The sequence below is a fragment of the Verruconis gallopava genome, assembly GCF_000836295.1.
Source record: "Verruconis gallopava strain CBS 43764 unplaced genomic scaffold supercont1.11, whole genome shotgun sequence".
NCBI classification, from domain to species: domain Eukaryota; kingdom Fungi; phylum Ascomycota; class Dothideomycetes; order Venturiales; family Sympoventuriaceae; genus Verruconis; species Verruconis gallopava.
In genome coordinates, this window is record NW_015622147.1 from 101,375 (window position 1) to 124,973 (window position 23,599).

The 23,599-nt window shown below is 52.0% G+C and overlaps 5 protein-coding genes across 6 annotated transcripts; 1 reads left to right on the forward strand and 4 right to left on the reverse strand.

Moving 5' to 3' along the window:
• Window positions 1–64: 64 nt before the first annotated feature.
• Window positions 65–2,856, reverse strand: PV09_03972 (uncharacterized protein). The gene is made up of 2 exons (XM_016357249.1): window positions 1,740–2,856; window positions 65–1,687 (listed from the first exon to the last, which is right to left on the reverse strand). The coding sequence occupies exons 1-2, from the start codon at window positions 2,509–2,511 to the stop codon at window positions 198–200; spliced, it is 2,262 nt and encodes a 753-aa protein (XP_016214653.1). The 5' UTR covers window positions 2,512–2,856; the 3' UTR covers window positions 65–197.
• A 268-nt stretch (window positions 2,857–3,124) lies between these two features.
• PV09_03973 (uncharacterized protein) lies at window positions 3,125–5,130 on the reverse strand. The gene has a single exon (XM_016357250.1). The coding sequence runs from the start codon at window positions 4,983–4,985 to the stop codon at window positions 3,441–3,443; it is 1,545 nt and encodes a 514-aa protein (XP_016214654.1). The 5' UTR covers window positions 4,986–5,130; the 3' UTR covers window positions 3,125–3,440.
• A 229-nt stretch (window positions 5,131–5,359) lies between these two features.
• On the reverse strand, window positions 5,360–10,528 carry PV09_03974 (uncharacterized protein; the record flags this gene model as incomplete). Its single annotated transcript, XM_016357251.1, has 8 exons — window positions 5,360–7,687; window positions 7,822–8,096; window positions 8,206–8,524; window positions 8,600–8,958; window positions 9,009–9,141; window positions 9,194–9,769; window positions 9,822–10,446; window positions 10,500–10,528. The coding sequence occupies 8 exons, from the start codon at window positions 10,526–10,528 to the stop codon at window positions 5,420–5,422; spliced, it is 4,584 nt and encodes a 1,527-aa protein (XP_016214655.1). The 3' UTR covers window positions 5,360–5,419.
• A 644-nt stretch (window positions 10,529–11,172) lies between these two features.
• On the reverse strand, window positions 11,173–14,784 carry PV09_03975 (uncharacterized protein). Its single transcript, XM_016357252.1, has one exon. The coding sequence runs from the start codon at window positions 14,602–14,604 to the stop codon at window positions 11,884–11,886; it is 2,721 nt and encodes a 906-aa protein (XP_016214656.1). The 5' UTR covers window positions 14,605–14,784; the 3' UTR covers window positions 11,173–11,883.
• Window positions 14,785–18,173: 3,389 nt separating this feature from the next.
• Window positions 18,174–22,855, forward strand: PV09_03976. Of its 2 annotated transcripts, XM_016357254.1 has the most exons (4): window positions 18,174–18,838; window positions 19,291–20,634; window positions 20,707–20,883; window positions 21,013–22,855. In XM_016357254.1, exons 1-4 carry the CDS (start codon window positions 18,757–18,759, stop codon window positions 22,158–22,160), a joined length of 2,751 nt encoding a protein of 916 aa, XP_016214658.1. In that variant the 5' UTR covers window positions 18,174–18,756; the 3' UTR covers window positions 22,161–22,855. The 2 variants fall into 2 exon arrangements, with proteins under 2 accessions (XP_016214658.1, XP_016214657.1); XM_016357253.1 differs by having other exon boundaries at window positions 19,291–20,883.
• Window positions 22,856–23,599: the final 744 nt, after the last annotated feature.

Sequence of the window (23,599 nt, forward strand, 5' to 3'; positions counted from 1 at the left end):
TAGAATGTGAAGTTGAGCACGTGAGTTGCGATCATCGGCCTCGTGCAGCGTACGATGAACATGAGACATGTAAGTCACGCTTAAACATTTCCAGCCTGTTCTGATATGTCCTGGCCGAATTTAGCGTTACACACAAGTATATGTGCTCCTAAGGCTTGAATGACGAGAATACTTTTGTTCAATATTATTTTAGGTAGCTAAACGCTAGCAAGCCAAGTAGAACCGCAATTAGGGTTCAGCTTGTTAGCCCATGCTCTCTCCGACACTGGCAGTAGACCGCTCGCGAGGCCTGTTGTCCTATTCCTTCGGATTCCACCGCACTGCCGAACACCATCGCTGTCTGCTGGCAATGAGTCGAGGCTCTGCACGACCTTGTCATAGTCACCAAAAAACTCGTGGGCGCGCACATCTGCACCCGTCGTGATTCCGTGTCCTAGTGTCGTTGCCCATTGACCCTCAACCTGAATCGTGTGGCCACTGGCGTCGCCATTGCGTTCGAGCAAGACAGAGTAAACATAACCATCGAAAAGTTCGCATTTATCCGCCAGTTTGGCGGGGAAGGTCCATTCCGTGGCGGTGCGGATTGGATGCCAAGGGGTGATTCTGAGGCAGCCAATGATGCAGACTGGTGCTGCGTTGACTTTTGTAGCTATGACTGCAGCCACCTTTGCGAAGCCCTTCAGCGTTTGTACTTTCATACCCAGTCGCAGTGATTGGATCGGAATCTGGTGTCCTCCTTCCGAAAGGACACGGCATTCTCCTGTGAAACATGGGTTCTCTCTGTTGTGATACCTTCTCATATCTACCACTGAGCTTTGATGTCCAGTTTTAAACCTCGGCGGTCTTGAAGGTTTCGGTGGTGGAAGGTGATCGAAGGCTTTGTCAAGTGCGTCTCGGCACTGGATGAACAGTGGCGATTCACTTCCGTACAGCAGCGGTCCGCTATCTTTGAAGCTGTTGCAAACTTGCTTCTGGTGAGCGCAGAGGATGGACAAAAGATAGTGCTTGCCCCATTTCTCGAAGTAATCGATATTTGACACCGCCAGCCTGATTTGACCGTTTGGTTCTTTGCCCACAAGATCTTCAATTAACGACAACATGGACCCGTCATTTCCTGCTTGGACTTGTATTCTGCTTGCAAGCGCATCGACCTTTGCACAAAGTTCCGTCAATGGAGCATCGTCTGTAGTTTGATGCTCCTCGATGCAATTCAATGGGAACATCCAATTTATGAGCTCACAAATCTCTGCTCGATATCTATGGTAGGTAATGGTTTCGGGTGCAATTACTTCGAATGAGGCAGTTTCTGAGATGTCAAGGAGAGAACCGTTGATTGGCCGGCCAGTCAGGCGGTATGTGATGGATTGCGTCTCGATGCCCGAGGGTCTCTCTTGGTATTTCAAAAAGATGTCGCGAGACTGGCCGTAGAGAACGTCGTCGAGCTCAATTATAAGTGTGTTCGTTCTAGCCCCACCGCTTGCAATTTCCTTGGAAGACTCGTATTCGAGGTCAAATCTGCCACCAGAAGTTACAGGACCGCGCGTGGCTTCGACGCCCATGGCTTTCGAGAGCCTCACACTTTCGGGGGTTTCCACCGTCAAAGTCACTTGTGTAGCAAAGGTGGATTGAAGATTGGCGACTGCATGGATGAAAACGGTTCCAAGCATTCCAGAATCGGGGATGAAGGCTAGAGAGTTAGACCAATATTCACGCAAAGCATGGTTCTTGTCACAACTCACCGTAATTCCCACCTCCAATCTCAGAAAGCGATTTCATCAGCCCAGAGCGCAACGAAAAGCCGAATCCGAAGGTGTGAAGTCGTGCCGGAAGGCGATATGTACGGAGCTTCTTTACATAGCCTTGTGGGGGGCACATGTGGTTGGGCAGACCGTCGGTCAGGACCATAATGGCGGGAACACAATTCGATCTCTCGTCGCATTCAAAGACCCTGATCGATTCCATCAGGCCGTGCCATAGGTTGGTCATGCTTTCTGGACGAAGGTGGTTTATGTTCCTTAAAGTTCGGGCTTTGTTGTCCGGCGTCATTGGCAACAAGCGCTGGATGATCTTGGCCTCGGTGCTGAACGTGACGAGAGCAAGTCGGTCTGTGTCATCGAGCGTCTCTACTATCGTTCGTGCTGCGTGCTTGACAAGATCCAAGACGGTGAGTCCATTGTGTTCTGTCTCGTTGGGGTTGATAGCCGGAGGAGGCGCCTCCGCACTCATCGATCCGGAAACATCAATCGTCAATACGATGTCGCATGGGGTGTGCTTGAGCTGAGCAGGCACCTTCGGGGGTTTGACCGATATCAGAATTCCATCCTTTTCGGCGGCCTCATGCACTGTGACGCGAACACTAGGCTGGTGCTCGAATGCCTCCTTCGGTCTGAATGCAAGCTCTCGTTCCTCCGCAATTGACTCAGCAGGCGTAGGAACGAATTCATACTCGGAAGACATTTCTGAGTCGCAAAGCGTTTCGCTCTGCGCCTCTTCGCCAAGCATGGTCGCCATTAATAAGCCTGATTCGTTGCAGGTTTCGTTAATGATATTGAATATTTCTGCTTGTAGAGCGTGTGCAGGTATTTAATCATCAAAATGACGCCACAATGCGTGGCAAACTGAGACAAACTTAAACTGGAAAGTCAAATGGAAGCCGCCCAAAGAGTAAAGATGAAGATAAAAAAAAGTTTCCTGGGCTTAACGCAAGACTCAAGGGGAAAGAAGTATATACTCCCGGCTGAGCTACATGCAGGAGGCGAACTCAGCATGAGAAGCATAGTGCAACTCGTGGTCCCCCGTTTCAGATGAGGCTGTTTTACGGCCTCAAAAACTTCGACCTGCAACTTTGGGACGAAGGCCCGTGTCAGACTTGAGAAAGCCGGTCAAACGCAGCAAACGCCCTAAGGATGAGACTATCTCAGCTCTAGCCTTCTGTGGTGCTTGATTGGAGCCGGTCTACCGCTCTCTTAGGTTCAGCAATTACGAAAAAATTGTGCGGGGAAATGCAGTAAACTTTTTGCGCGGCGCAGTGTAAGAGACGAGTGGAGGCTGAGCTCGTCAACGGCTCAAAGTTTTTCTGCCCGTGGAATACGAGCAGCTGAACTCGCTAACTACTACCGATATGCACAAACGAAGCGAAGCCATCACGTCAGGGGAAATCAGGCAGTTCCTCGACAATTCACACTGCTACTCTTCGTCGACGAACGACTCGCTCCTAGAAATAGATGGGCTTCGCGTTGTTCTTCATCTCAAATAGCAAAGTGCGGCAGCTTGCTATGCGAGCATGCTGCAGATTCTCACCATCATGGCTTCCGCAACGGATAGCGTAGACTTTCCTGCGGTACAATACTATATTCACAATGCCATCACAGCAATGCAACCGCCGTACCTTTTCATGTCGATTCATGCCCGGCGAAACGAGAGTCGAGATCTGGGATTTCTCACGTTACTTCAAATACATTGAGCCAATGCTTCTTCAATCTCTTGCACAGATTTTTCCGTCCGCGCCATTCCTTTAATGTATTCTCAAGCTCGCAACCGATGCGAACAAGGACTAACCACACTCGTTTCTCAAGGTCGTCGCCAAATATAGCCTGCTGTTCAGCGACAGGACCCCACAGGCGCAGGCTCTTCCCCGTTGACTCGTCTTCCAGATCCCCCTCATCAACCAAATGGCCAGCATTCATTTTTGGTGTGTTGGAATGGACAAACGCAGGGCGCAATGCAGCCTCAATTGAGCCGAGAGGCTTATCCACCTGACGTTTATGGACCGCTTCAGGCTTCACGTACTTGTTGTAGTCGTCGATTGGATGCCATTGCACCATCGCCGTGCCTTTGTAAATGCCAGCTATTTTCCGTCCAATCGACTTGACCGGAGTCTTGACACGATAGTATGGTTGTTTTAATACGTACGCGGCCGTTGTAAAAGTTTCCTTGTCACCTTCACCCATAGCGCCCTGACTGAGCAATGGGTAGTAATATTCGGGCCCCCACACGTTATAGTATGCAGCCAGAAGTAGCGTCTTCAGATGCACGACTTTGTTCAGTAACAATTGGCCAGCCTCGCTAGTAGATGCTGGCAAATCATTTGGGAAAGTTTCGCCCAGTCCGGCTATCTCGTAAAAGCGTGGATGCTCTGAGCTTTGCCAGAAGTCCGGCCAGCCCACCAGTCCGGTCGTCATGTATGCTTCGCTGGAGAACAGTTCCTGTTCTGGATCCACAAGTGGTATCGAGTCCGAATCAATGTAAAGGACGTGCTGAAAAGAACTAAGAATCAATGCTAGCGCCTTCAGTTGATAGTGTGTAACGTGCAGCCCTCCATTGGACTTCGAGTCTGCACCTGACTCTTGCTGTGGCTTGAGATAGTCATCAATAACCACACATTTAGCACCCAGAGCTGGCAATGTATCCTCACACAGTGCAGCTTCATACTCGTCCCATGAGGCTAGAAACACTTCGACCGGTAGAGTCGAACCAGTCTGCCTCAAAAGATTAATTCCCACAATTGCGGGGCCGTAGTACTCCCCACCAGCCACGGTTATCACACCTATGCCTTTATAGAGTTCCTCGGCAGCAGTCGTGGCATCAAGGTTGTCGACGTAGCTCTTGAATTGTGCATGTGAATGTCTCAATTGGTCCACGTCTTCCTCTGCCAATTGGACATAGCTAAGTGGAGGCTTGCGAATCGCCAGTGGATCTATCGGAGCAGGCGTGTTCGGCGCAGGACCGGTCACTCTTACAGGGCGCGCTTTCGGTCTAGCAATCAGTATGTTTTCGGTCCAGGCCTGCCAAAAATTCAGAATCTCGGGGTCCGCGGTGGAGTTTCGATGAGGAGCGAGGTCTTCACGTTGAGGCCGCAGGAGGCCGGGCCATCGCAGACCCGGAAATTGCGAGGCAATTCGAGAAGACTGCCGAAGCCACACATAGAAAGAGAGCCAGACAATGAAACTTAGGAGAGCCAGCCGTGTGAGTAGGGTAGTGCGCATGGCTAGAGGTGGAGGCCGCAAAGCGCAGCAAGGCTGGAGGTCCAAATGTCAACTGACAGATGAACGGCCTCCGGTGCCTTTCCGAAATTAACGCACATGCCTTTTCCCAAGAATACGGAGTGCCAGACGTGTAAGGATGGTGGGGAGATGCGAAGGACGCGCAATGGGTAGAACCTCGAGCTATCGTTGCCTTTCTTCAACCGGTTAGTGCCCATTGGCCATGACGCAAGTAGACAGACGTGAAACTCTGTCCAATGCAGTCTGGAATCATAAAGCATGGTCTACGTTCTACATTAAAAACTCCTTTGCAACTGCAGTATAGCGTTTTATTTTTTGAGAATTCTTCGCTATCTACCAAGTAAAGACAGTAGTAACAGGGGTATCTATCGAAGAGAGCTTTCGCGAAACTCCGCCGGACTGAACAATGTTTCCCATCATTGGGCTTTGCCAACTCTTTTTCCTCCCTGCCCAAGAAGAACTTCATCCTTCAGGCTATCACGTATCTGATCAACATCGATCCGTTCCTTGCTGCGAATGATGCCTTCCAATTGCCTCAGTCTCTCTTCGAAGTGCTGTACGGACTCTTCATCCCTTCTGCTCTCCATGCTGCCTCTTGGCGACTGCATGGATTCTGTTTCGGCATCCTCATCATCGTCATAATTTTCATCATAATGGCCGTTGTTCTCATCCAAAATAATTTTCATGTCCGTGGGGTTTACTGCATGTGTGCTCATCATCTTGACATTTCGCATAACTTCGCGTGGGCTTAAGGCACCTGCACTACTGGTAACAGAGGACCCAGCTACTATCGTTGTCGGCGAAACTACAAGCCCTCTATCTTCCCGCGAGGAAGAAGGCGCTAGATCATTGCTACTATCACCAGTCTCGTAACCACGGGCCTTTCGCTCGCGTGGGAACGACGTGAAAGCTGAAGTTCCTACTGGCGGGATGTGGAAAGAGCCGGTATTGAAATTGGGAGATAGCGCCAAACCTGTATCTGAGTCGCTCCCTGCCGTTTTTGGCCCCGATTTCTGCTCGTGTTTTGGTCCTAGAGGCCTTTTGTTTGAGCTTGACCGAGATCGTGAACTAATCTTTGGACCCGTGAACGAACTGTTGGTAGGTGATGCTACGGCAGTAGCTGGCCCCTTCCGTCCACGACCACTAGAACCAGGTGCCCGAGGAATATTCATGCCAGCCGCAGCAGGCGAGAAAATTATTTCCTCCGAAGGAGCTGGCGATGCAGCCCTCCGTACTTCTTGCGGCACCTGCCATGACCGTCCTGTGGAGCGTGAACGCAAAGACGACCCGATAGACGCAGTGTCTGAGCGTTTACTGCTAAGAGCTTGTCGATGCCGATTAACTTTGTTTGAAGGCTTTCCGAGAGTCCTTGGAAAGCCACTAATTGAGTTTCGATCGGTGTTCTCAAAGAACAGCATAATATCTACGATGGTTGAGCGTTGCGGAATGTCTATCTCGATCGGTGGCATGGAGAATTTCGAATTAAGGACCATATCAGCCGTTGTATCAGCTGTCATACTGAATATTTGAGTGGTGCCCTCGTCGTCTCGTATTACGAAGCGGGGAAATGATGTACCAGTTTTCTTTCGTAAAAGTTTGCCAAGCGAAGACATTTCGACCGTGTCGTTAGGTATGCGGCAGCGGATCATGCCAGTCGACATCCAGGTACCGTCCGCTTGCTGTGCTAAGTCTCCAATTGTTTCATAGTAGAACAGTGCTGCCAGCAGTTTTGCAGCAAGCGCTTTGATTTCATTCTTATCGATTTGGCTGCGAATTTTGTCTCGTAATTCTTCCAGCGATCCAAGATCGTCGCTCGATGGGAGCTTTTCAGACACGCGTGGGTTAAATCTGACAAATCTGAGGTGTGATTTTGCTGATGAGGGAAAGTCGTGGATGAAGTCATCGCTCGTTGACTGGCATTTCAGAAACGAGGTACGGCGTTTTGTGAGTGTTCTGCTGGGGGTTTTTCGCTCTGCGGAATCGCATGAACAGTTTGGAGGAGTCTCGGACGAATTCCAAGAATTATACTTGCTGTGATCCACCAGTTCTTCTTCCACTCCAGCCCCCAAGCTAATGATCAAATCTGGCGCGTCAGGATTGCGAAGCTCTTGTTTAAAGATGCGACGCTCTGAGTCGGCAATGTAAATGGGATTAAGATGTGGTGGGCCTGCAGCGCAGTAGATGTGCTTAGTGGCCTCGTGCAAGAACGGCTTGAAAAGTTTTGGTGTTGATATCGTAGCTCTAGCCGCCTCCCATAGCTTTAATTCCTGCTCTGGTTTCTCCGGCCGGCGAAATATGTAAGGCAAAGGATCTATACAACGACGATTGTAGCTCGCTAGGAGGACAGGTGTGCCCGTGACAGAACTTGCCACAACGGCAACATCACTTGTTGAAGACGGCGAGTCTCTGTTATTGAGGGCACCGAATAGAGGATCATCCTCTCCAAAAGCTTCCTTGAGTGCGTATTCGAGGCCGGCGGTATCATATTTTTCCTTGCTTGCCGATTGCAGGATTTTTCCGATTCCCGGTATGTTCCTTCCGTGCCTTTTCGTGAATGCATGCGTGAAAATTCGTTCAATATGATACATGCATTTCTTCACGGACCAGCCGCGGGTAGTTAGACCCAGGGCGACCAATCCACCGCTCCCACTTCCCACAATGAGGTCAAAAAAGCATCGAATAGACTGTTGAGATGTATTAGTGCGGTGGTCAGAGAACACACGAATTTGCACGGGTATAGCTTGTACGTCTGTAGCATGCGATGGAAACGTCGTTCATAAATCATCGCAGTGACCACAGTCAGAGATAAAGTACGTACCAATTTGTTCATCCATTCTTCTTCGAGAAGCTTCAGAACCTCAAGTTGGATCATAGACCGAACGCCGCCATGATCTAGAGTAAGGACACGCGAACTTGCAGCGTCTGGCTTCAAGTACACGGCGATTGTACGACGCAACGGAGGCGCATCAATCTCGAGGGGACAATGATGCATTTCAACGAGCAAATCATTCCTGCTTTCACCATACGAACGAACACAGACGGAACATAGCATATGACCGCAGGGAAGAGTATGCTCCGGTCGTTCGAACAAGCCTGCTCGTTGTTAGACAAGATCGTCAATTCTGTGGCATCTTCAAACAGGTTACACTCTAGTGGTATGTTAGCCTCATTCAACATTCCTCACTAATGACTCCAGTCTTACCACAGCCCAAACAAACGCCGTGGGAATGTGTAAATGTTGCGTTTTCTTGGTCCTGGAACACATTGGCATAGAACGATCGTAATGTTTCTTCGCGGTGAATGCCATTTGCGGCGGAAACATCATCCTCTCCTCTTCGAATCCGATCCTCCAATAACCGCATGAGCCATTCAAGGTGCTTGAAGATTTGGGTCTCAAATTCATTTTTATAGTTTTCGTAGGTGAATGCTGCTTGGTATTCACCAGCTGCGAAAACAATGCCTCTCCGCGTTTGATGGCCTTTCGACCCGTGACCGCTGCGTACATTGCAACAACGTGCCCGCTGATTTAGCACGTGCAGATTGCGCTGGAAAGCCATTACATGCATGTGCTGCATCCTCTGGGCGTACTCGCCAACGGTGATAGTGAATTCACAAGGCCAATGATGGTTGCAGAAGTCTGCAAGAGCGCTGTGAATGTGCTCAAGATATTCCGGGAAAATTCGTTCGGCATTTCCACGAATCTCATGCCTCACAGAATCAAGCATGATGCAACTTGCAACCATACGTGCTAATTCACGAAAAATCCCAGCTGCCTCGATCTTCTGTCGTGCTTGTGTTTTGTAGTCCATGACGTTGAGAGCCAACCGTAATATATTTCCGCCGAAATCTAAAGGGATAGGTGAGTTGAACAAAGATGCACGTACAAAATCGAATGCTTCGTCTAGGGTCTGGCTGAAATGATCGAAAGCATGTTGCAAGTATGATTGCATCTCGCCTACGAGAATTTAGTCTATGTTCGGCTCTCTACCCACCGAGTCCACGTACCAGCATTAAGAAGCATTCGAAGAGACAACTTGCGTTCTCTTGCTCTAACACAGCCTCGGTCGATGGCATCGTACAGTTTTTCGATTTGTATCTGAAGCAACTTCGGCCTACCCGTTGCCGGAATTCTTACAACCTGCAAAACATTAGAGTTGATTGCTCCACATAACAACTGTCGTACCCTTTACCTCGATGGAGCTAAAATAGCAAAGCACTAACTGTTCAAGGCTCTCTATCCGCTTGTTTCGATATGCCCAAAATTCGACGTGTTTCTTGAACGTCGAATTTTCTCTGACGGTTGTCGCCAACGAATCTAAAAGACTGCGGGTGCCACGTTCGACGTCCCATAGTTCTGGTTCAACATTAATCTCGGTAGCGTTGAGGGCGATCACAGCTGCGGGGAGTACAGGCTGATTCGACGCTGCTTCCAAGGCTGCAGATGCCCACTCAATCAGCCTCTCAAAAACCCCTTCGATGACGCGAGGGTTCTTCAGAACGAAAACCACTGTGTCTGAGAAGCTGAATAGCAGCCTTGGATATAGATTTGCAACAGCGAAACTCCTGGTTCGTCGAGAGGCATCCTCTGTTGCCCAAACAAGCTCTCTAGACGAGACATATACGGGATAGTCGGTGGCTGCAGATGAGCGAATGCGAGCATCAGGTGATGTTGTCCTCGCTTTGCGAAATCTCGCACCCACAGGCTCACGCTCACCGCCGTCGAGACCTTCACAATCGGCGTAGAGTATGGGCGCAGAAGAGTACACCTGACGAATCAGCCGTGACGCAATCGAATTAATTAGCATAGATAATACTCACGGAAGCTGGATCTGGATACAGATGAACATCCTCGGACGTAGGAATGTCTTTACCAGTCATGCCAACCACCGGTGTTGCAAGTGCTCCCCGGTCGACACCTCCCTTGAAGGTAATAAGAAAGTTGATGAGAGTGCTTTTGCCAGCTCCGCTTTGGCCCACAAACGAGGCAAGACTCGGAGTTCGGCTATCTTTGGTAGTTGATGCTGTTTGGTCACCTTCGGAGTTCCACGAGAATCTTATCGAGTTCTCGTCCCTCGTCTGCGCCATGAGCTGGGCGTAGCGTCCGCTGTCCTTTAGATACAAAGGGTCATTGGTGCGTCTGCCGCGGTCTATACCAAACCACGCTGTACTTTCATCGGCTGCGCAAAGCCGCGCGTAGGAAAGCTCGTCTGTAGGTGGCGACAGGATGTTGTTGATCTGGCGAGCGATCCACGGATTAGCTTTCTCATGGATGGCGACGGACTTGCCAATTTTGGCTCTACGATGTTGAAGCTGAACATTCCAGCATCTCTCACAGAGTGTCACGTCGCATGCATAACAGAAGTGCAAGGTTTGATCCAGAGCCTGCTCCTCGGGTTCACACGCCTCGCAGTAGATGTCGAATTCATCAATATCAGACTCTTCTCTGAACTCCAAAAATTAGGCATGGTCCCAAAAAATCTGATAAGAGCCCCTCACATGATAGGATTGGGCGAAGGATCAGACATATTAGACAGTTGATCCTGACGAGGAGTCCGCATTGATGTTGTGCTTGTTGATCACGGATTGAATGCGTTTGAATGCGTCGTGCAACACGACGATGCGTGAAACGAAAAAGGCGCTATCAATCGGCATTGAATTGGTATAGCTGTTCAGAATGAGAAGCCATCGCTGTAACTTTGCAGTATATTCATCGTCGTTGGTTCGAAAGACGGTAGAAGCCTATCTACAATGTTCTTGCAATAGCTTAGCTGAGAAGCACTTATCAAATACCCGGCTCTACGAATCAGCGAAGGGCAAACCTGGAGCCCCTACATTGGTGGAGACACCAGCGCTGCACACATGGTGTGCTCGACAGATTTGCATCTGAGGCGCATTGATAGGATTTATTAACTAGCGAACATGCGCCATCCCACTCGAACATGGAGGCCGGGTGGGGGAAATGTCGCTCTGCACCGTCCCCAGAGACTAGTAGGTTTCCACCTCGTGAACCAAATTTGGAGGGGTTTCGCCGTCATATCACCGGCCGCATCGCTTTCAGATTGGCCGAGTCTGCATCTCAAAGGCAAAGAAAAAAACCCAAGGTGGCACCAGAGAAATTCCGCCGTCGGAGAGGGAATTGGCAGAAGACAGGCCAAGCGAAAGTTTGCGACCTGCCCCTCCTTCCTCACCCCCCCTGCAGTCTTGCTTATCTTTTGCGCTCCAAGTCTTTGAATTTGCGAGAAAAGATCGTCCAAAAGGCGGAGAGGGCCGAAGAAGCCAATAACGCTTCTGGCTAAGAAGGCTTAGACAGAATTTGGGCGAACCCTTATCCTGCAGGGTCGCGTGTGCAAAAGTCCGACTATACAATCCCACCGTCTCAGCCTTAGTAGCAGATCGCACTCCCAAATTGGCGTGATTCCGCTTTATTCACGATGCTTGTGCTGAGCCTTGGATTTGTGCTGGTAGACGTTTTCAGGTTGCTTATTGAAAGTGAACTTTCCCTAAGCTTCTTGTCGAACATGCTGCAGCTTACGACTTGGATGAAAGTCCCGCTGAGTTTCACCATTCGTCTAAACATTCATTGGGCCAGGGCTTCATGAGACAGAGTCGATGAAGTAGTAATCGAACTAGGGAAAATCATCTCACCCAAGTCACTTGGCTCAGCACTTGGTGTCGAAAGCGATTGGCAAGAATTGAAGCTCTGTCCATCATCCTGCTCAACGAGCGAATCTGGATTTTTCCGCCGAGTTTTGCAAGCAGCTGCAAGCAACGGCAAGAAAATGATCATGCTCTTGGCAACCGATAACAACGCTGCACGCAACACGTTGCAGATCAATGGCACAAAGAGCTGGGAGGTGAGGCATCGATTTCTTGGACACGACTAGGCTTGGTCTGAATTCACTGGTTCCAGCGACCCGAGGCCAACTCCCTTGCTTCTTGCTTTATGCAAGGCTTTCAAACATTTTCCTATAGCTTCAAGATCGCCCAGTAGCGTAACGTGACCACGCTCACTTGCAATAACGCCACCTTTCGCGGCCCGATAGCCATCCGGCAACTGAGCGGCTCTGGCTAGGACGACGCCGTCACCGCTCGCAAAGACGAGGTCGTCGTAAGCATCTGCACGAGCAATGCCATCACGACCACGCACGCGAGCACCACAAACAGTCGGCTCCGTCTTGCCGTATATCACGGCAAAAGGAGGGTACATGTTTTTTTCTTGGTGGCTGGGATTGTGCGCTAGCTCTTCTCGAAAGCGCTTGATCCGTGGCAAGACTCGTGTGAGATATTCGATGGCCTTCTCGCGAGAAATCGTCACCCCCGTTGCCGCTTGCGTAGGTTCTTGTTTCCCATGGGCACCCATCTGCGGCGCCATACCAGCTTTAGGCAATCCTTCAGCGTGTAGGTCAGCCTGATGTGTTTTAGTTTGCGTATTGGCAGAATTGGAAGCATCCCTAACGCTGGGATTATTCCCACGATTGGTTGTAGAATCGCGACGGTTCCGAAACGGAAGAGATGGGATAACAGTCGTAAGGGAGTCCGGGATGACGCTCGATACGCTACTGATCAAGCTGCTCGATCGTCCAGATGTGGATAACGCCGGCAAAGGAGGATCAATACATGGTGACCATCGATACTTTATCCAATCATTCACGTCGTAGAAATCTACGAGATACTCCTCCTTCGTGTCTTTGTCCACGAAGCATCGCCCATAGAGCGGCAACAGTGCGATGCTCGTACGGATCGACAGGTTAACCTGTGCGGTTAGCACCTTCGAGCTGAAGAGCACATCGTCACCGTTGCGCAATGGCCCGAGTATGTTCACACATGTTTCAGGAACACCGGCGTAAACGACCCCGTTGAACAGCTCTGGTCTTGCATTGACGGCATGCCTCGTCATCAGGCCACCGAAACTGTGTGCTATTACTGTCGCACCCCGTTTTTCAGGTGGAGTACCGGGGCTATTGCATGGCAAAGTCTCTAGGAACTCGATGAATTGCTTACTCAGTCGATGCGGACTAAGCCTCCAGTCATAGCCATAGTTGTGAACACGCAGAGACCCTTTTTGGGTATTTTCGCTTGCTCTAAGCCTCTTCAAAAGTCTTCTGCTTATGTCCACGGGCCCAATGTGCGTAAGCATCCCGTCCGGTATGATCTTTTTTGTGACTTGTTCCTCGTCTTCGTCGTCAAACCCAACCTCGAGATCTACTTTTCTCAGGTTGAAGCCAACCTTGAGCGGCACCCACAATCTCCTATGGGGTGGATGGGCTTCTCGAAGTATTGAGCCTCTGTAGCCTCCAAGCACTACTATGTCCCCCGTCAGATTGCATAATGCCTCCGTGAAGTTAGGATGAGCAGCGGCATTCGCGGAAGACATTCCTGCGATCTTCGGGCTTTTACTTGGTATCAGACTTGGCTTATGGGCATCATGCTTTTCAAATGAGGTATGAAGGTCTCTTGTCGAGTCATACGGGCTGGGTAACAGATTCAGTCGCATCCATGAGTTTGAACTACGTGAGCCTTCTTGTTGCGAGCCTAGGTCAGTTCTTGACGAGCTAAAGCCCAACGGTGGTTTTGGCAGGGTGGGTAGATTACGGCGCAGATTCGAGTCCTGCCAGCTGTCTCGAATCGCTTTCAATCTACTGTTCACTTGCTCGTGGATATGCTCAAATCGCGTGTCATCGCCAAGGGATGATGCTTTCGATAAACTTCGGGCCAAATAAAGCGACTGATCCGACGTCGCTCGACGCAGCCCCATAGATGGTCTGCTCGCCGCTTCCGTTGGTGTAGATGATTCTTGGCCTTGTTGCGAGGGTACTGGATGCGACGAGCCTTGCGTTGGCGATAGCGCCCAGCTATTCTCAGGAGGCTTTTCATTTAAAATCGAGAGACCTCGTGCTTTGGCTACAAATTGGTTCCACGAATCTCGAGTCCATGCAGCGCCGTCGAACTGCGGTGAGTTCGGCTCGGGATTGGTTCGCTGCCGTCCGCCGGATTTTGCGCTGTCTTCATGGCTTGATCCAAACAAACGAGGGGGCTTGGGTAGGGAAGGCAACTGCAAAGGGAACTTTGCTTTCTTCTCGGGGCCAGACGAGCTCCGTTTCCGAAAAGCGGATCCCAGGATTCCGCTTGTTTCCGCCGGCCGTTCAAACGTCTTTGGGCCGGCTCGCCACGGCGTAGGCAGAGTGGGAGGGGGTGATTTTGGCGATTCCTGCTTCGAAGGGGCCGTTTTTTCAGTCGCAGTTATGGCTGATTCTTGCCGTGTGCTATCGGTTCCTTGTAACTCCTGCTGTTCTTCGTTCTCGGGGGACTCGCTAACGTCAAATTGGTCATCAAAAAACCCGCCGCGTCTCCCAATGGCGGCCATCTTCTCGATCGCGGGTGTATTTGGAGACTTCAAGTGCGACTGTGCCTGCGATATACTGACGCCGATAACTGAGGCAGTGTCATCTGCGCTATGTACAATTGTCTCGTAGTCCTCGTCGTCTGAGGAGCCGGCCGTATCCTCGACAGCCGCGTCGCGCACGTTTGGCAGCAGCGGATCCGTCGAGCCATGCTCACGTGCATCCTTTGGGTGAGAATCTACTACTTGCTGATTTGCCATGGTTAAGGATGAATTCCCTTGGTGTTGAAATCGAATACTAATATTCCGGTCAGACACGCGAGAGCGCCTCCAGCCACGATCTGTGTGACTTCGTCACAAGAGAGGCGCGCAACACAAAGGAAATAAAGTAAGCAACGCGATATACGAGGCAAGGAAACGGCGTTCGGGAGTACGAAGACTGATTCGGTGGAAGGTACATTTCCAAGATAGGGTCGCAGTCGGAGCTGCGTCACCGCGGCACAGCTACCTCATATTACATAAGGCAGACCTAAGTTGCCCATCTGAGTGCTGTACATGGTCGCATTCGACGAGTTTTGGGGCCGAGACGATGCGCACATGATTTCAATATACAGATGATGAGCAGCATCCTCACGAGGGCAGTTTTTCGCAGACAAGGGCTGGTAAAGTCTTGGTGCTGTGGCTGGACACGAGACGGGATGAGTTCATTGTAGCATGAGATGAGTGAAGTCTGAGTCCAGCAATGAAAATGATAGTCTTTAGCAGTGGCTATGTCCGTGACTTACGTTGTACCAACTTATTGTGGCGACTTTTATTTTTCCGCTCTTTCGCCCATGACAACTGTCGTCGTGCGACATGAGTCCGTTGAAAGCTTTTCTTCTTGTTAAATGGAGACTGCTCTTTATTTATGTATCCATTTCAATCGTTTTGTGCACAGTCCCACGAAGAAAAAAAAAGGTCTCACATGTCATAAGGTCAAAAATAATGTGCGGTTTTTGTGCCTGAGACTAGCGTATATAAACATCGAAAAGAAAGAAGAGCGTTGATTCAAGTCCTCATTCTCCTCGTACTGTCTGAAAGTGAAGTGAAAAGAAGCTCATCAAACGCACTAAAGCCTATTTCCAAACATCTAAGCAAATCACCCGAGTAGTCGCTTGATTGCGTATTTCTCCCGCTTAGGTCTCACGATATTTGTAGACATGGTGCATACATGTAGCGAATACGTTCTGTGAGAGTAGTGTCTTCTTTATCCCCACGTAAGATACTTGCACTGGCTCTATGAACTCCGATTGTAAACTACAAGTAGTATGTCGCCCAGCGCCTATGAAAAAACAACGGTGGGGTGACTAAATGCTTACGCATGCGTTGTTCCCAAGTCGGTGAGAAATTTGGCAAGGGAGGGATCCCATCGAATCATAGCAAAAGCTGCGCGCAAAGAAGACGTGTGGAGTAGAAATAACCCAGGGGAAGGAAAGCCTCTTGGGGGCCAGCTTACAAACTCACCACGTCTGGCAACGAACCCAAGCAATTGGGAACTTCAAACATCAAGTTGTCTTGTTAGGAATTGATGTGAAGGAGGGGGAGGCAAGCTGCCACAGCACCCTGAACATCCGGCAATGCGATTCGACCGGTTCACTCCCGTGCGGAATCCTGCTCGGTGTGGACATGGTACAAAATAACGGATGAGACGGCTTCACAGAGGCTGTACGGCATGCGGCCCCCACGGCTCGATGTGCAGCAGCATCGCGAGATCGCTGATCAGCTTCTCTCAACCTGCTTCTGACAGCATCACTTGCCTAATTGGCCAGCGCGGTAACGACAGCATTATAGTCGCCAAGAAGGCAATGCAGATATGTAGTCAAGCGGTCGTTGATGCTCTATGCGGTTGGAATCGAGCACTTGAACAGACGGGCCAGTATCATCTCAATCAGCTTCCCGTAGTATGCATATCCCAAATTTCGCTTTCTAGGCTTCTTTTTCGTTGTCGGTATGATCAAGTCCTGTAAACGCCCATGGCACTGCGAGCTTATCAGGAACAGTGCTCAAGCTCTCTCTCCTCCCTTCCTACTTTGGAGTGATTGCCTGGTAAAAGAGAAAAGCCGAACCTTTTCGATCGTTCGAATGAGAAGCAGATGGGATGCATCGCGCTGCTAAGGACAAGGCTTTTATTCAGCATTGGTACCTTGACTCGGACTGGAAAGCGGACTCGCAGCTAACGATAATCAGCTATGCTCGTGCCACGGCGTACAGCTGACAGCCTGGAGGGCCGTGGCTGGAAAGGAGACTCCGCGTTAAAATAGGATCTCCCTTTGGTCTCCGCTTGGTTGATATGAGACGTGAGAGCCCCTTGCCTGAATTTGGGATTCGCATGGCGGACAGTGGACGGGGCTTGCGTGAAAGGATAATCGCAAAGTCTCTTTTGGGAAGCCGAGCAGGACCTGGGGTTGGGGCTTGTGCCGAAGCTCGTGTTTTTCCCTCCGCGCGGGTGCTAAGAATAGAAACAAGGGGTCAAAGTCGCTCTACTTTGGTACATATGCAGACAGCGAGTAGTGTCTAGCTGGTGTTTTCCTCGCTGTTCGCCCGTGAAATCCCTATGTCCTGTTGTTCTTGCGCTGCACTGGTCAATGCATTGCGTCGATCCAGCTGGGGAAGGAGACTCAGCTGGCCGCATCTACACTCGCAGCGTTGTGCTCAAGCGAGCCCATCGGTGTCTTGCTACATGGTACTGTGTGGTCCGGAGTCCCGCCTTTGCGCAGTACTGTTGGACCCTACGGTCCTGAAGAGCACACCTCCAACTTTTGCGTTCGTCCCGCCAGTACCTGTACACGAACGGCAACGAGCTTTTCAAGGGGTGAGGGGTGGAGGGGATTTGGAAAAGCTCGACGGCAGCGCTTAAGTTAGGCATAGTGCGCAGCCTCAATTGGGCTTTTCTTTGTCAGACATGAGGACACTGATCAGGGATAGTGGCAACGATCTGCTTATAGCTGGGCGAAACGCAGTTGGGTTAGATTCCGCTTGTGCTCCGGTCTCATGCACGTGTATGCACTCCGTACTGAAGTGTGTTTTGAGTGCGCCCAGCAGCCAGTGCTTACGGCGTTGCATGGCCCCCGAGTCGAATGCTTAGACGTCGAGGGACGGTTCGTTATTCGGCCTGCATGCTGGGCAGGATGACGACGGTAGCGATGAGCGAAGCAGGAATTTGACAAGGTAGACGACAGGCGCAGAATCCGTGCTCGTACTTTGTTTTTCTGCTTGGAACGCAGCTCTTGGGCAATCCCCCTCGCATGTTCTATTCGCCTGATAAGAGGAGCTAGCGTTGGCGACGTTGGTTGGTCGTATTGCGCACGCCAAACGTTCACATCCACTCTCCGCTCGTACACGCTGTCGTCTCGGGCTCTTGCTTTCCCACATGACTTGGAGCCTGCGCAGTCTTGCTTGGCTCGAACCTGCTTGCGCACCTCGCCGTCTGGCGCCCTCGCCTGCCCGAGACGAGTTGTACTACTGAGTTGGTGACGAAAGACACATTAGACGTACCAACAAACCTTCTCTCGTCGCCTTTGGCCAACTCGCCGTCCTCGAGCGTCTTGGCCCACATGCGTGCGATTCAGATAGGTGTGCATAGCTCCATAGTCCAAGAGAAAGGGAGGAGAAGAAGATCGGTGGCCGTTTCCCTGGCAGGTCCCAACAGCCGGTGCTGCAACGACGTATTCGAAGCCGGTCAGTCTCATGCTTAACTGCCAGCTAAGGCGGGCCGCACCCAATCCATCGGGGCGACTGGCCGAGCATCTGCTCCTCTGCGTCTCTGCGTCTCTGCGTCGCTGCTGGGAGCGCTGGCCGTGCTGGTGCTGGTCGTGCTGGGGCCTCGCTCAGCGGACGTGTGGGCGCGGCCTGCGTGGTTCAGCGGGCGCGCGTCTTATTCTTAGCACGGCCAGGTTTAGCAAGCAAAGGACGGTCCTCTGCCGCTTCAGTCGTGGACTTTATTGTTCTATCGCTTCTTTTTGCTCCTCGTCCACTCCGCCATCCTGTCCCTGTCCTGTCATCTGCCCCGTCTAGAGAGGTTCCAGGTCGGTGCCATACGAGCCAGCTGAGCCAGCTGATCGTGTTGATCAAGGCCAACGCCAACCGCAGCCCGCGCATCCGTCCCGACGACGCAGAGCTGCACCTCTCGCGCAACCACCACCGACGCCGGGCTTAGGGAGCAGGTGGTGTTCTTTTGCTGCCTTCTTCACCTCGCCGGCGACCGACCGTCCAACACAGCCCGTCCAATTACCGCGCTCGCCACCGCGTCTTCCTCTCTCCTGTCCCCTTCGCCGCCTCCGGAGCCCCCTCCACGCCTCCCTCCTATTGCTCGACCGCAAGCCCAAGGCTGCCGCCACCAACAAGGTCTATAATTCTGTATCTTTCACCGCCCTCATGAAAGCCAAGATCTTTGGAAGCTCAAAGTCGAAGCCGTCCGCCGCCGACCCTTCGAGCGCGTATCACTCTTCTCTCGCAGGTATGTTGCAGTATGGCGACGACGGGCTGGCGAGGAGATGTGCCCCGTCCGACCTCTTCACCTCGCACCGCACCCGCCCCGCCGCCCTCGCTGGCCACAGCTCCCCACCACTCCCCTTCAAGCTGGCCGCCGTCCCCTTGCTTGCGTTCGTCACCCACAACATCGTGACCAAAAAGCGCCCAAGCAGTGTAGCATACGTTACGGCGCATAATCTGTCTTGAGCTGCCATGGCCCAAGTTTCCAAATCAAGCCGTACACCACCTCCAGGCACGCGTCCCAGGACCAGTCTTTTGGCCAGTGTTCTCATTTTTAGACATGGGGCTACAAGGCTGGGCCTGAAACTGGATGCGCACCCGCACCGCATGCCGACAACGGACCCATTTCCATGTGCGCTGAGCGTTTGTTTCATTGATGAGCAGAAGGCTAACCATCTTTCTTTGCCTGTTCGACAGGACAACAACAACAACGAGCCTCGTCGCCGGCCTACCCTCAGCAAGGTGCTCAAGCCTTCGCTGCATCGACCAGCCAGAACACGTTAGAGCGGTCGCCCAGTCTCCGCCAGTCCTCCAGTGCATTTGCATCGCAGCGACCGCCCCCAGCATTCGACGGCGGCGCCAGTCCACAGACCATTGCTGAGCAGCGCATTATCGAAAACAGAGGCTCGGTCTACTTCAACCAAGCCGGCCCTCCACCCCAAGGCCATCAGCAGCTGCAACCCGTTGTGCAAGAGAAGGAGCACAAGCGTGGCATTCGGGACAAGCTAGGCTTTGGGCACTCGAGCAAACCCAGCCAGGACGTACCCAAGCAGAGCAACAATAGCGGCGGTGCTGGAGCATTGGGGCGCTCTCTGTCCGTCAGCAAGAAGCGAGAGAGTCTGCCTGAGAAGTACTACAACCAGCCTGATCCCCGTTCTCCATACCGTCGCTCCGCCAATTCGAGCCAAAATCTGCTCAACACTCATACCGAAGAGGACGAGGAGACCCAACGCAACGTCTTCGGCCAGCAGCAGCACTACTCAGGAGTTCCACCACCTCCTCCGGCCAAGGAGAGTGACTACGAGCCACGTTACTCGCAGCAACCCGCACCTCCGTCGGCATACTACCAAGACCCTCGTTCCATTGGCCGTGTGCAGACAGATCCATCACTGCAGCAGACGCACATCGGCAACGTCGAGCTTCGCAATCCGATCGGGCAGGGTTACCAGTATAAAGACGAGAGTGCGCAGAGCGCCCAGGATCAATATCACGTATATCAGCAAGCAGGACATCCAGACGACGAGGCCACGCCAGGAACGCCCTACCAAGCATCGTCTGACGACGTTGCGCGATATTCGTATTCGCAACAACAACCACCAGCATATTCTACCCAGCAACAGCACGGCCGTGTACCTTCAGGCCAATCCAACCAACCTGAGCTATACTACCCTCAACCGTCCACCGGACGCGACTCGGAGAAGTACAGACCTCCCTCTCAACTAGGTCAGTTCGCCGGCCCTCAACAAGAACCTCCTTCATACGACAAGTCGACAAATTCTCTCTACCTCCAGGCACCCCACCGCGGCACTTCTATCGATCAGCCACCCTCGCCACTTGCCCCCTCAACCACAGCTACGCAGCCAGGACACGAGAGTGTGCCCCCTCCACCATCTCCACAGCCCCCGTCAACTGCCGACTCAGCTCAGTCGTCACTGGATTCGATGCCGAACCAATCTACGCGGAGCGGAAATACAATGCGCGCTGAAAAGGCTGCGGCTGTGGCCGCAGCCGCAGCATCCGCCGGTTCTAGGGAGAGCTCCGGTCAGTTCCCGCCCCCAGTTCCGTCGCACAGGCAGGGTGTCGCAGCGTTCGGAGCTAATGTCGTCCCCTCAGGTTCCCAGGGAGCGCCGTTCAGAGGTCAGCAGGGACCCGTAGCCGCAGCCGCAGCTGCTGGGCAACAGAAGGGTAGAGATAGTCCGGCGCCAGAGCAGCAGCAGATGGCACCTGTAGAGCTTGCAGACGAAGAGGCTTCAAGTCTTTTACAGTTGCAAAAAGAGCACAAGGAGCTACGTGAGTTTCCGTTTTTTTTTTTTTTCAAAAAATTGTGTCACTTCTATTTCAATGTCGAATTTAGCTCTTTCTAAAGGATGAAAACAAACCTGTTCGGGGCGATTGAGGTCTGACTCTGGCAATACACAGGCGAGAAGTACCAAAAAGTCAAGAAGTACTACTTCGAGAAGGAGGCACAGGTGCACTCGCTTCAAAACACGCTGGCGCATCAGCGCTTAGCTGCGTCGCGAACCTCCCTTGACGACTCCGAATACGCTGCGCGCTTCTCCCGCCTAGATGGCCTCATCACACAACTATCATTCAGCATTCGCAAGTCATGGAAGACCATACCGGAGTTCTTGCAGCGTACCGTGAACAAGGACGCCTTGACGACAGGAAAGCAGGAGATGACGGCCGTAGGCAAGGCTTACATGTCACACTGGCTGGTCAGCAACTTGTTTGACATGTACTTCCATCCGAGCCTCGAACTTGGCCTCAGCAAAGACCTAAAGGAGATTTGGAATAACGTTCGGAAATACTGCCCGCCCTTCCAGTCCGGCGAGGAGGAAGAGGCGCTCAATTCCAAGCTCGTTAACTGGCGCATGACCACGATAGACGGATTGCAAGAGCGTCTGCGAGCGCCTGAGGCAGCAACACATCGCTCACGTCTTGTTGAAATGCTCAATGAAAAGATGGTCGGTGACATGTCATTGCTGCTCGCAGATCCGGCGCCTCCAGATCTAGCGGGAGGCATATCCATGATCATTGACTTAGCCGTTACGGTCGCACAGCACATTCCCATGGAGTCGCGCGACGTGTCTGTCGAGTACTACTACCCTGGCACGCCCATCGCCACCGATCTGATGAAGATCGAGAATGGCATTCCTGCACTCACCACGCCTGTGGCTCCGGCGGAGACATCGCCCAGCTCAGCCGGAGGAGGAGATATTGGGGATCACGCGAGCGTCAAGAGTACAGACACGCGAGAATCGTCTGCTGCAGATCAAACGCGAGACAGCACTGACGGCGGCGCCGCGTCTCGTGAAGAGAAGAAGGCCCGAGGCATGTTTGGAGGACTCATGAGTGGAGGTAGCGGCGGCGCAAAGATCCAGAAACAGCAGCCAACTTCTGGCACGCCGACAAGCAAATCTGTTTCTGGGATGGCAGCGGCAGCAACTTCAGGTGGGAGAGAGACTCCTGCTAAGGAGGAAAAGGTTCGGTTGTGTGTTGGTATGGGCGTGCAGATACGGGGACGCATTGTGCTGGCCAAGGCGCCTGTCTATGGGATGTCTGCGTGACGGTCCTTCCAAGCAACGCAGAGAACTGACACTTCACGATCCCCCTAACGCTGCGCGTGTGATGGGCTTGTGTGATGTGGAGATTTGAGATGGGCGGACAGGAGAAGGTGCTCTTGGAGAAACAGTAGAAGTGAACAGACGCTTATTCGGGCAGCACTCCCAGCCGCCGAACTACTCCGCCAGGCCAAGTCGGTTTTGTGATGGTTCGGGACGTGTTGATAGACAATGCACCGTCTGTGTTGTTGAGTGGGGCTATGCAGAGGCTACCACTCGTTGGACATGCTCTTGGTTCTCTTCTTCGTCCGAGGACTTTGCACAGCGCACCGTTCGCTCTTTGGAACCTTTCCAAGAGTTTCCAGTTGCGGTGGGAGCGGAAGAACGGGATCTAGGACACTCTGTTTGCATGGTTGAAGCCTGTAAATGCCAAGCCATCGCGCTTAAATTTTACATACGAGATGGAGGATACGAGGGGACGGTCAGGGAAAGATACCGCAAATGAGGGATGATGCGGCGGGGGATTCTTTGTAACGGGGAGTCGGACAGGCGAGCGGCGGAGCAAAGGGACGAAAGAGACAAGGGATCAAAATTTCATGATATACCCTCGCTTGGAAAATTCCACCTCCTCTACCTAGGTCAGCTGGAAACCTTAAAAAAAATTATCTGGGTAACTCAAATCTTCACGCTATACATCCCCCTTTTGTGTCATCACTATGCTCCATGATTATCATCACCTTCGTCGTCCGTCCTGCTGAGTGCCACAAAATGGCCTACCCTTGTTTGTTTCTTCTCCTCCGTACCCATTCATTATTGGGAGGGTGCGCCACGCGATATCGTGAGCCTTTTTTCAGCTCGACGATCACACGATAGTATGATCACGCCTGCATTATTCACTATACGTGCTGTACCTGCTACCACCGTCCCAACTGCGGAAGTTGCCAAGCTGACGCGGCCTCTGGGCCTTTCTCACGTACCTGGCCTAATTCTTGGGTCGGCAACGAAGAGAAACTTACAACGGTTGCGGTTTTTTATCTTTGCTTTTTTTGCCTGTGATGTGGTGGAGGTGGTGGCTTGCTTCTCTGTCCCCCTAGAAGAGAAAGGCCTAAAGCGGATGAGGAGGGCGGATGCCATTGGCGCTGCGGTGCATGCAAAGCCGTCGACACGTGCGCGAGGAACACGTTCCCGTCTCGTACCTGACGCTTAAACGCGAACGTTCTGCAGACTTCGCGGCAGCGGCGTGAACGTGCAAAAGGGCAGACGTCTGTGTGCGATACTCGCGTAGCCACGAGCCTTTGCCCGCCAGCCTGGGCTTTCGCGGACGGCCGACAGCCAGCACTACCATCGTTCCTTTGGCAGCTACGGACCTGCACGTCATGTGTGCCGAGCCCAGTCGTTTTCTGCTTTGACGCCGTGATGTGCGCCTGACGTGTGAAACACCAAAA